At 47.2% G+C, this 12,616-nt stretch overlaps 1 protein-coding gene across 1 annotated transcript; it reads left to right on the top strand.

Moving 5' to 3' along the window:
- Positions 1–744: 744 nt before the first annotated feature.
- On the top strand, positions 745–11,544 carry PRDX1 (peroxiredoxin 1). The gene is made up of 6 exons (XM_050800720.1): positions 745–893; positions 4,137–4,253; positions 6,714–6,867; positions 7,510–7,632; positions 7,869–7,999; positions 11,177–11,544. Exons 2-6 carry the CDS (start codon positions 4,148–4,150, stop codon positions 11,260–11,262), a joined length of 600 nt encoding a protein of 199 aa, XP_050656677.1. The 5' UTR covers positions 745–893; positions 4,137–4,147; the 3' UTR covers positions 11,263–11,544.
- Positions 11,545–12,616: the final 1,072 nt, after the last annotated feature.

The following is a 12,616-nucleotide window of genomic DNA, read 5'->3' as shown; positions in this document are numbered from 1 at the left end:
TAGACTTTAGATTGCAGATCTAGTTACAATTGACACGTCCTTGTTTTATGGGAGGCTACATACTTTAAAGGTTTCCAGGGTAGCAAATAATTGTGATTTTGTGTATGTGTGTTTGTGGGGGGTAGTCATCAGGAAGTGTCTGAGGCCTTTTGCCTTACTGTGTAGGTCTGGCTAATGTGTAATATTTTGACTCAAGATTGTAAAGTCAAGTTATTCATCCGGGGAAAGGATGGTCGTGTAGCTGAATCAGCGTCCTAAACTGAACTTTCCCTTTGGCATAAGTTTAGGAGTCCTGATATTTTATTTTGCTTTACAACAGAAAGCAGCAACCCTGTAATCAAAGAGAACAATGAAGGAAGCTATCTAACCCATGAGGGTTACTGAGGATCTGCGCTGGGGTTAAGGCTGCTTAACTTAAGAAATATTCGGACAGACAGTTCTCATGGCTTGGTGTGGTTAGACGTGGTCATCCGTGGGCAGCAGCTAGGACGCTTACTCCGGTTTGGGCATTAAGGGCACAGTGCGTAGTGGTCCTGGAAGTAAAGGGAATCCTGGTTTTTCGCAGAGACCTTGGATTAACCTAAGCGTTTGGGTTTGGGAGCGGCCACAAGAGCGCCTCACTCCAGCCTCAGCCATCCGCAGCAGGGAGAGGTATTAGTATTTCCGCGCCCGCCCCCACGAGGAAAAGCGCCGAGTCATTCCGGTGGGGCGCGCCGGGCGGGGCTCGGGCCACATCCCCCTCCTCTTTCTTCTCTTCCAGAACCCCTGGTCCGCTCCGACTCTCGCGAGAGCCCTACTGGCTATAAAGGCAGCGCCCCGGGCGGATTTTGCGCGTTTTGTTCTTGCCTGTTTTGTTCTTGCCTGGCGTTCATCTGTGAGTTGTGTTAGGACTGGTGAGTGTGGGCAGCGCGGCCTCTGCGGAGTGAGGCGCGGCGCGCCTTTCTTGTCTGTTGCCTCTTCCTTCTCCTGTCCGGGGCTCGCCCGCCCTTGGGTGGGGGTAGTGTGATGCGTGAGGCGGCCGGGGGAGACCCGGAGCCCGAGACTGCCTGAGCGCTACGCGCACCCCTCTCATGGGCCCCCCACGTAGGTGCGGGGACGTGGGACCCCAAGGCTAGCGTGGACTCGAGTCGAGTCGTTCCCCGGCAACTTGAGCACGTGGCGCGGCGTCTGGGCGGGCTGGTGGTGGGGTCTCCAAGACTAGCCTCCTGTCGGGCGGGGTGGGTTCGGGAAGCTTCTGGAATGGACCTGTATCCGGACTCGTGGCTGTAGAAGACAGCCTGTATTTTTGTCCATCTTGTGATAGGGTAAATGCTGTTTCGGGTCCTGAGCCTTGACTAGCTGCGGAGCTTCGGGTACCCTTTCCCCGTCTTTATTTTCCTGTACGTGGAATGGAGTTAGTGATGAGCCCAAATGTCCCCGCTGAAGCACTCTTTCTGCTGGTACTTTACACAGTGCTGGGGAGGGACAGGGGTACCTGAAGTGGGGTTCAGGGGTGTGGCCCTCGGCACTGGGCAGATCCCCTGAAGGGGCCCGGCGCCGGCCTGAAGCAGCCTTTACCCCGAATTGGTTGGGTTTGGTACTTGGGAGCCACCTGGAAAAGTAGGATGGGACGAGAAGGCCATTTGGGGACACCAAGTTGCAGCATGCATTAGTTTTTGGTTTTTGTTTTTTGTCGTTAAAGGTGTTAAGGACTTTTTAAAAAACAGTTTTTAAAGAACTTTGGGACTTGGAAAAACTTTTAGACTGCGGCTCAGTGGGTTAAAACTCTTTTTTTTTTGAGACAGTCTCGCTCTGTCGGCCAGGCTGGAGTAGCAGTGGTGCGGTCTCGGCTTACTGGGACAACCTCTGTCTGCCGAACTCAAGCAATTCTCCTCCCTCAGTCTCGCGAGTAGCTGGAATTACAGGCGTGTGCCACCAAGCCCCGGCAAATTTTTGCTGTTTTTCTTTTTTTTTTTTTGAGATGGAGTCTCGCTTTGTCGCCCAGGCTGGAGTGCAGTGGTGCGATCTCGGCTCACTGCAAGCTCCGCCTCGCGGGTTCAGCCATTCTCCTGCATCAGCCTCCTGAGTAGCTGGAACTGCAGACGCCGGTCACCACGCCCGGCTAATTTTTTTTTTTTTTTTTGTAGTTGTAGTAGAGACGGGGTTTCACCATGTTGGCCAGGCCTGTCGCGAACTTTTTTTTTTTTTTTTTGAGACGGAGTCTTGCTCTGTCTCCTAGGCTGGAGTGCAGTGGCGGGATCTCGGCTCACTGCAGCCTCCACCTCCCGGTTTCAAGTGATTCTCCTGCCTCAGCCTCCGGAGTAGCTGGGACTACGGGCGCGTGCCACCACACCCGGCTAACTTTTTGTATTTTTGTTAGCGACGGGGTTTAACTATGTTGGCCGGGCTATTCTCGAACTCCTGACTTGAGGTGATCTGCCTGTCTCGGCTACCAAAGTGCTGGCATTACAGGCCAAGATCTCGATGCTTATCTTGGTGTTGATCTGGGTGAATCCTGCGCAACCTTCCTTTTCAGAAGTAAATTGATTCTTGTTCTACTTCTTTTCGCCCTGGGATATTAGCCCAGAAGTCAGGAACCCATTTGTGAAGGGACTTCTAGGGCTTACACAATACCTAAAGATTTGAAATTAAGCAGACGCCAATATCTTGGTCTTCCCGCGCCCCCCCCACCGGCTTTTTTTTTTCTTCACTGTATGGCCCAGAGTGAAAAGTCTCACTCTGTCGCCCAGGCTGGAGTGCAGTGGTGTGATCTCGGCTTACTGCAACCTCTGCCTCCCGGGTTCAAGCGATTCACCTGCTTCAGCAGCCTCCTGAGTAGTAGCGATTACAGGCATGCACCACCACTCCCGGCTAATTTTTGTATTTTTAGTAGAGACAGGGTTTCACCATGTTGGCCAGACTGGTCTTGAACTCCTGACCTTGTGATCCGCCTGCCTCGGCCTTCGGAAGTGCTGGGATTACAGGTGTGAGCCACCGCACCCAGTGGTCTTGCCTCTTAAAAGTTGGACTGGCTGGAAGGGTGCGGTGGCTTACACCTGTAATCCCAGCATTTTGGGAGGCTGAGTTTGGGCGATCACCTGAGGTGAGGAGTTCGAGACCAGCCTGACCAACATGGAGAAACCCTTTCTCTAATAAAACTACAAAAAAATTAGCCGGGTGTAGTGGCTAGCGCCTGTAATCCCAGATACTCCGGAGGCTGAGGCAGGAGAATCACTTGAACCCTAGAGGTGGAGGTTGCGGTGAGCCGAGATAGCGCCATTGCGCTCCAGCCTGGGCCCCAAGAGCGAAACTCCGTCCAAAAAAAATAAAATAAAACAAGTTGTGTTAGTTATAGGTCGTGTGCTATCTTTGACAAAGCTACCTGGAGAAAAGTCAAATATGCTTCTGACGTTATTAAGGCAGGTGGAGGCACAGTAATGGGAAAGGTCAACATGACTATGAGCCAAACAAAAGTGTTTGTGGCATTGTGCATTTGGATTCTGGTTTGAGAGTCTTCACCTGCCTCCCTCTCTGCTTCTGTCTAATGAATAAGATGCCACTGCACTAATTATGGTTCAGAAAGAGTGAGAGGTTTTCTTAGTATATAAAGAAATTGCCGGCCGGGCGCGGTGGCTCAAGCCTGTAATCCCAGCACTTTGGGAGGCCGAGGCGGGCGGATCATGAGGTCAGGAGATCGAGACCATCCTGGCTGACACGGTGAAACCCCGTCTCTACTAAAAAATACAAAAAAACTAGCCGGGCGAGGTGGCGGGCACCTGTAGTCCCAGCTACGGGGGAGGCTGAGGCAGGAGAATTGCGTGAACCCGGGAGGCGGAGCCTGCAGTGAGCTGAGATCCGGCCACTGCACTCCAGCCTGGGCGGCAGAGCGAGACTCCGTCTCAAAAAAAAAAAAAGAAATTGCCTTGTCGTTTTTAAATGAAAACAAAGGCTGAGATTCAGAGACTTGTTTTGTTTCAAAAGCTCTGATTGTGACCCTTGACTGCTGGCCTGAGCTTCTTACTAAAATAACATTTAATGTATTCAGGGACACTGGACAATGCCTTGATTGTTCTACAGCTAAGTCTCTTAAGTAGGTGAAGGCTGCTGGTTATCTAGAAAATTAAGGCTTGTTTCTAATTAATTTCTGTTATTTCTAGCTAATAGGAAGATGTCTTCAGGAAATGCTAAAATTGGGCACCCTGCCCCCAACTTCAAAGCCACAGCCGTTATGCCAGATGGTCAGTTTAAAGATATCAGCCTGTCTGACTACAAAGGTAAGAGAATTTACACTGGGCTCATTGAGATGGAGTTATTTTATATTCTAGGGATGGCTTGTTAGATTTGTGTCAGTGTTATGTTTGACTGTAAAACGTTTTGTCTCCTAGAAAGATTTAGGTTGTTACCTTCATGTTGAAGTAGTGATTATCAAGTGATTACAGGGTATATATCCTAGGACCAAACCACTTCTGGAGAAACCACATGCTTCATTATGTCTGGACATACTAGCTCAATTATCTTTTTAGTATTCCTCCTCTATTTTCTTTATTTATTTTTATTTTTGAGACAGGGTCTCATTCTGTCACCCAGGCTGGAGTGCAGTGGTGCAGTCATGGCTCACTGCAGCCTCTACCTCTCTGGACTCAGGCGATCCTCCCACCTCAGCCTCCCAAGTAGCTGGGACTGTAGGGGCATGCCACCATGCCCGGCTAATTTTTGTGTTTTTTGTAGAGATGGGCACCATCTCCAACTCCTGGGCTCAAGCCCTCTACCTGCCCCAGCCTTTCAAAGTGCTGGGATAACAGGTGTGAGCTACTGCATCTGGCCCTCCTCTATTTTATTATTGGAGAAATTCGCATTATCTCTTGTTATAAGAGACATTCTACATTTAAAGTCTCAGAACTCACTCAACTCTTTGGAGCTGTGACACTGCTTGTTCATTTGGGTCACATATATATTACAGTTGTTAATATTAAGCTGAGGGCTAGGCACTTTCCCTTGCCTGTTTTGACCCCAGAGGAGAGTTGATATTACAGATGGAACAACTCTCCTTTCTGTTGTCATAGTTTCATGCAGACACTTGGCAAGTTCTGTTGAGGCTCCTCCTTCCTTTACCTTGTAGTCCCAGAGCAGCTGGATCTCCTGGGACAGTTGAGGATATAGATTCCTTAGAATGCAAACCTGAAACTCAGGTGTCAAGTGTCCTTTTCTCAGTGGTGTAGCATCAGTTTCTGAAGTTAGTTTTTGGTAGAACATTTGACTAGGTTTCCTGACATAATCACAGTTTGTTGATGGGGCTTCTCCTAGCAAACAAGGTAAGTTGCACCGTAGGGAGGTGACCTTGGCCCAGGAGTATAAGCAGGAGGTCTAGGAGCAGCTGCTCTCTGCCCTCCAGGGTTTGACCTGCTGAGGCCCCATGGTGCTTGTTAGGCAAAGCCCTGCAGGGGTTGTTTAGATGAGTTAGTTTCCAGTGATACTGCAAAGTGTTAATGTCTAAAAGGGCTGCTTGTTTGACTTTTTTTTTTTTTTGAGATGGAATTTTGCTCTTGTTGCATAGGCTGTAGTGCAGTGGCATGGTCTTGGGTCACTGCGACCTCCATCTCCCCAGTTCAAGTGATTCTCCTGGCTCAGCCTCCCGAGTAGCTGGGATTTCAGGCCCCCCGCTATCACGCCCAGCTAATTTTTGTATTTTTAGTAGAGACACGTTTCACCATGTTGGTCAGGCTGGTCTTGAACTCCTGACCTCAGGTGATCCACCTGCCTCGGCCTACCAAAATGCTGGGATTACAGACATGAGCCACCATGCCAGGCTGAGCCACCACACCCAGCCTATTTGACTTTGCAAACATTGCTGCTACCTGGAAATGAGTGAATATTTGGAATTGTTCTGGTATTTAAGCCTGGTGGGTGTGGTGAAAAGGCTAGGCTGCCTGACCAGTTTGATGATCTGTTATTTCAGTGGTTAATCCCAGTGACTTCATTAAAATTGCAGCTAGAAGTTCTGTTACTCACTAGTACTTTTGTCTTTTCTCTGTCTCTCTCTGTGTATATGTATGTATGTATTTTTTGTTGTTTTGAGACCGTCTTGCTCTGTTGCCCAGGCTGGCCTCAAACTCCTGGGGTCAAGGGATCCTCCCACCTCAGCCTCCCAAGTAGCTGGGACTACAAGCACGCACCACTGTGCCTGGCTTAAAATTTTTCCTGTCCTGTCAGGCACGTTAGGAACACATGTGATCACTTAAACCATGCTTGTTCCATTACTATGGTTCATCACGGGAGAAGTGCAAAGGCTCTGACTTCTTATTGGTGTCTTATCTCTACAGCAGAGGAGTGCTGCAATTCAGCTTCTCTGGGCACTGTTTGTTAAGCGTTGGTATTAGGCCATGCTTACATGCTTATAAGTGCATCCTTGCTTTTGCTATCTTTGGAGAACTTGGTGTTTATGCTAATTTTAGCCACTCAGAAAAGATCAAAATTAGACTGAACAGTGTTTATTCTGTGGTTGGCAGCTAAGAATATGGAGGCAGGAGAATAAAGCATGGGATTGGAAGTTTCTTTCATTCAGGTTTTCCTAATGCACCAGGTTCTAAAAGTAGCTACTAGGAGACATCTATATCGAGCATCTTGGCATTTAGTGGTTATTGTGTCAGCCATCAACTTGCTTCTTTTTGTATAGGAAAATATAAAGCAAGGAAGTCTGTGTCAAATGCTAACCATGACTCCTGTTTTTCCCCCAGGAAAATATGTTGTGTTCTTCTTTTATCCTCTTGACTTCACCTTTGTGTGCCCTACGGAGATCATTGCTTTCAGTGATAGGGCAGAAGAATTTAAGAAACTCAACTGCCAAGTGATTGGTGCTTCTGTGGATTCTCACTTCTGTCATCTAGCATGGTAAATCTCTTGGTTCATTTGGCATATGAACTTTTTTTTTATTTTTTGAGATGGAGTCTCGCTCTGTCGCCCAGGCTAGAGGGCAGTGGTGTGATCTTGGCTCACTGCAAGCTCCGCCTCCTGGGTTCACGCCATTCTCCTGCCTCAGCCTCCAGAGTAGCTGGGACTACGGGTGCCCACCACCAGCCCGGCTAATTTTTTGTATTTTTAGTAGAGATGGGGTTTCACCGTGTTAGCCAGGATGGTCTCGATCTCCTGACCTCATGATCTGCCCGCCTTGGCCTCCCAAAGTGTTGGGATTACAGGTGTGAGCCACCGCACCTGGCCGCATGTGAACTTTTAAAATAGCAACTGGGAAGCTTTGGCAATAGACTTTCAAGTATTGGCTTCTCATGGAAGAAGTGCAAAGTCTGACTTCCTCTTACTGCTCATGACCTGGCAGCAGAGAAGCAGCAGCTTCAGTTGCAGTTGAGTGTACCCTAGTAACCTACCTTAACTGTTCTCAGCATTCACTTTATTGCTGGAAAAGGAAAAAAACAGTTTTTTTGGAAAGTTAGATTAGGAATATGGGAAAGGGGGAAAGAGGAATAGGTACAGTTAAGTCAAGAGTTTGAATGTAACTGTGTTTGCCTTTTGCCGTAGGATCAACACACCTAAGAAACAAGGAGGACTGGGACCCATGAACATTCCTTTGGTATCAGACCCGAAGCGCACCATTGCTCAGGATTATGGGGTCTTAAAGGCTGATGAAGGCATTTCATTCAGGTATGTCATCAGGACAAGTACCCAGTTGGCTGAAAGCCTTTTATTTGGAGAAATCTAGAGCCCTGATCTGTAGAGACTCCTTCATCATTTCATTCCTTTATGCAGGGGCCTTCTCACTAAGGCCAGGCCAGTATGAATGTGGAGACCAGTTCATTTCCTTAAGACTTGAAGCTTCTGTATTCTAACAAAGCACATCTTTAAACCTGTATTGCTTTTCCTTTCATCTCTTTTCCCAGGGGCCTCTTTATCATTGATGATAAGGGTATTCTTCGGCAGATCACTGTAAATGACCTCCCTGTTGGCCGCTCTGTGGATGAGACTTTGAGACTAGTTCAGGCCTTCCAGTTCACTGACAAACATGGGGAAGGTAAGCCATCTGTCTGATAAAAGGATAACAGAGTGGTGGTAGAATGGGAAAGATAGTAGGAACAGAAGCTACCAAATAAGAAAAGGGGTATTTCTCTTCAAGATATTGAAGCCCCTGGATTACAGTGTGTGAGGGTGAGGGTAATGGAAAAGCTTGGGAAGGAGAATATAAAGACTTTTTATTCGAAGTGTACATACTCCTCTCTTCTGCCCTGCTCATTTAGAATCAGTCACTCCTAAAGATCTAACTTAATGTAGGATGATCTCACAGATGTATTAGGGCAAAACAAAATGGTTGGGAATCACATCTAGAGATGAAGCATGCCATTTAAAAAATAACTTTGTTGAGAGAAGAGGTTAATCCATATAGTTCATATTTGTATTTATTTATTTATTTATTTTTTGCAAGACAGAGTCTTGCTCTGTTGCCCAGGCTAGAGTGCAGTGGCGCAGTCTTGGCTCACTGTGACCTCCACCTTCCATGAGCCATCGCGCCCAGCCCAGACTAGCTTTCTAAGGCCCATTTTAGCTCTGATCTTGTGATTTAAAGAAAATGAAGTTTAGTGACTAGAGTCTGGATTAGTGGTGTATGTTTGGGAAGACCCAAAGGTGCTAGTTTGGCTAGCACCAAGTAATCTTTTTACAGGGATTACTTTTTAATCCCTGTAAGAGTCTGATTATATAGGGATCAGTGAGCACTGATAACCAGGAGGTACCCTTTTCAGAAGGATGTGTGGGCAATTAGCCCGGACAGATAACACATGGCTCAGCTGACACCTGCTGAGACTGCCCCCTTGTGGGAGATGAGGTTCAGCATTAAGAAGGAGCCGGCAGTGGCAAAGTAGGCCCTTTAACTGGACTTTCCTGGGAACCTACATATAGGTTAGTCTCCCGAACACAAGCTTTCATGACTCAGAAGCTTGCTTCTTCAGACTCTATTGGTCTCTTCTGCTTCCCATCCCACTGGAACATGTACAGCTTCTTAAATAGGCACCATTTAAGAGCCTATGAATGCCAAACACTATATATATATATATATATATTTTTTTTTTTTTTGAGACAGAATCTTGTTTTGTTGCCCAGACTGGAGTGCAGTGGTGTGATCTCGGCTTACTGCAGCCACCACCTCCTGGGTTCAAGCAATTCTCTAGCATCAGCTTCCTGAGTAGCTAGGACTACAGGGGCCCACCACCATGCCCCACTAATTTTTGTATGTTTTGTAGAGATGCGATTTTGCCATGTTGGCCAGGCTGGTCTCAGAACTCCTGAGCTCAAGCTCAAGCAGTCCTCCGCCTTGGCCTCCCAAAGCACTGGGATTATAGGCGTGAACCACTGTGCCCGGCTGCCAAACACTTGTTTTTTTGAGATGGAGTCTCGCACTGTCATCCGGGCTAGAGTGCAGTGGTATGATCTCAGCTCACTGCAACCTCTGCCTCAAGCAATTCTCCTGCCTCAGCCTCCCGAGTACCTGGGATTATAGGCGCTCACCACCACGCCCAGCTAATTTTTTATATTTTTAGTAGAGACGGGGTTTCATTATGTTGGCCAGGCTGGTATTTATTTGCTTTTATGCTGTTCTTTCCAACTTGTTTATCTTTAGGACCTGTATTGTAACCCTTTGATATCACTAAAGCCAATAACTAACAATCAGATGGAGATTTTAGGAAAATAATGGCAGCTGGTCCTTCTATTTAGCTCTTGTTCCATCTGTACCTTATGCCTAGAGAGCTGTTTGTAGAGTCTTGATATCTGAGGTTATGATATCCTTGGACCAAAGAGGGGCCTCCCTATGTCTCACTTGAGCAATTGAGACTCTTGCTGCTCCTGCTGGACTTTGATTACATGTCTCGTAGAATATGACAGCACATGGTAGTGGAAAAATCAGGCCAGGTGCGGTGGCTCACGCCTGTAATCCTAGCACTTTGGGAGGCCGAGGCAGGCAGATCACCTGAGGTCAGGAGTTTGAGATCAGCCTGGCCAACATCGTGAAACCCCATCTCCACTAAAAATACAAAAATTAGCCGGGTGCGGTGGCAGGCGCCTGTAATCCCAGCTACTTGGGAGGCTTATGCAGGAGAATCGCTTGAACCTGGGAGACCAAGGTTGCAGAGAGAGGTGGGGATCACGCCACTGCACTCCAGCCTGGGCAACACAGCGAGACTCCATCTCAAAAAAAGAAAAAGAAAAATCAGAGATTAGTCCCCTTGCCTCACTTTCTTCAGGCTAGCCTGAGACACATTCTTAGGCATTGTCAGGAAAAGGTTGAAGGCTGTGCTTTCTTTTTTTTTTTTTTTTTTTTTGAGACGGAGTCTCGCTGTGTCGCCCAGGCTGGAGTGCAGTGGCCGGATCTCAGCTCACTGCAAGCTCTGCCTCCCGGGTTTTTACGCCATTCTCCTGCCTCAGCCTCCCGAGTAGCTGGGACTACAGGCGCCCGCCACCTCGCCCGGCTAGTTTTTTGTATTTTTTAGTAGAGACGGGGTTTCACCGTGTTAGCCAGGATGGTCTCGAACTCCTGACCTCGTGATCCGCCCGTCTCGGCCTCCCAAAGTGCTGGGATTACAGGCTTGAGCCACCGCGCCTGGCCATTGAAGGCTGTGCTTTCTGTATACATTCATGAAAAATCTCAAACTTTGCCTTTTGCTTACCGAGGGGTAGATGGCAGTTACTTAATGAAACAAGCAGGGGCTTCTATTAAGTTCTTGATCCTTTATAAGGTTCAGGCTTTCCAGTTTGGTAGCGTTAGAAGAATGCTGAGAAGGCAGACTGAGGTTGCTGCCTTCAGAGTTCTGAAGGGCTGTCAGAGGGAAACAGTTTAGTGTTAAGGGTTTACATAGTTCTATGTGTATCATTTACTTAGCTTTTTTTTTTTTCCCTTAAGGACTAGAGAGTGTTGGCAAATCATTTAAACTTGCCTTTTTTGTGGAAAATTTAAATTTTAAGTGCTACATGAATAAATTAGGCATAATAGTATCTTAAGGCTGTGGTGATGATTATATAATGTTTGTAAAATAGTTAGGTTACACTAAAAGGCTGAATGATCTTAGACCGATTGCAGGGGTAGGTTTCCTGGTATCTGAGTGTTCAGGCTCTTTAGGGTGCAGAACTGGTTTTGTCCATAGGAGAATGGTGGTGCATACCATTGAGAAGGTTATTAATTAGTGGTACCTTTCTTTTGCAGTGTGCCCTGCTGGCTGGAAACCTGGCAGTGATACCATCAAGCCTGATGTCCAAAAGAGCAAAGAATATTTCTCCAAGCAGAAGTGAGCGCTGGGCTGTTTTAGTGCCAGGCTGCAGTGGGCAGCCATGAGAACAAAACCTCTTCTGTATTTTTTTTTTTTCCGCATGAGTAAAACACAAGACTTCAGATTCAGCCGAATTGTGGTCTGTTACAAGGCAGGCCTTTCCTACATGGGGTGGAGAGACCAGCCTTTCTTCCTTTGGTAGGAATGGCCTGAGTTGGTGTTGTGGGCAGGCCACTGGTTTGTATGATGTATTAGTAGAGCAACCCATTAATATTTTGTAGTTTGTATTAAACCTGAACTGAGACCTTGATGAGTCTTTATTTTAGGAGGTATATTACTAGCTTTTGATTTTAAGAGGAATTTACTCTGCTTTCCCTGTTTAGGGGAAAAGGAGAGCTGCCTCCAAATCGGGATTATATTGACACAGGTAGACACAGGGAATGGAACTGAATGAACCCAAGGTGTTAACATTTTGTTTCACTACACATGAGGGAGAAGAATAAGCCCTGCTATAGTGTTGACTGGAGCATGGCGACTTATGCCACAGGCTGGGTTGCCAGTTAGTCTCGGTGTGACTACTTGGACACCTATTTTTACTTGGACACACTATTCAAAGGGCTGCATGGGAACCAGAAACTTGGCCTCTTCTGATAAATGCCTGGTACCTGCTATGTAAAAGAGAGTTGGAGGTTTCTTTTTCTTTTGAACTGGCAGAAAGAGGAAGACAGAAAGGGCTGGTGGCCTTGGGTAGGGCTTTCAGTAGTTGTACAGTACTGGGCAATTCTTAGCCTTCCCTGGGTTCTAGCCTTGATTAGAGATAGTCTTTTTTAGTGTCACTATGTTGCCCAGACTGGTTCTGAACTCCTCGCCTCAAGTGGTCCTCCGCCTCAGCCTCCCAAAATGGTGGGATTAGAGGTGAGAGCCACAGTGCCTGGCCAAAGCCCGTTTTGATCCTCATTCATATGTCATTGTCCTTAGAGAGGTTGTCAGCTAGGAAAAGTTATTCTGGGCCCTTGAGGCCAGGGTAGATTGAGAACTGAGGATACTTCTGTGTGTCATGTGATACCATTCCAGCCACTTGTCTTCTTCAGCTACTCCAACCTGCCCAGCCCTCTAGAACCCACACTACACCCATGAGCAGCAGTACAGAATTCCCAGGGCCTTTGGTAACAGCCAACATACAGTTTACTGTATGTCAGGTACTTTCCAAAGTGCTGTACACGTGTTTATTCAGTTCCTACGTGAGGTAGGTACTTTTTTCTTTTTTTGAGACAGTCTCAGACTGTCGCCCAGGCTAGAGTGCAGCTATGCAATCTCGGCGCCAAAAAATTAGCCAGGTGTGGTGGCAGGCACCTGTTGTTCCAGCTACTCGGGAG

The sequence above is a fragment of the Macaca thibetana genome, chromosome 1 (assembly GCF_024542745.1).
Source record: "Macaca thibetana thibetana isolate TM-01 chromosome 1, ASM2454274v1, whole genome shotgun sequence".
Lineage (NCBI taxonomy): Eukaryota > Metazoa > Chordata > Mammalia > Primates > Cercopithecidae > Macaca > Macaca thibetana.
This window is presented reverse-complemented; position numbering and strand designations above follow the sequence as displayed.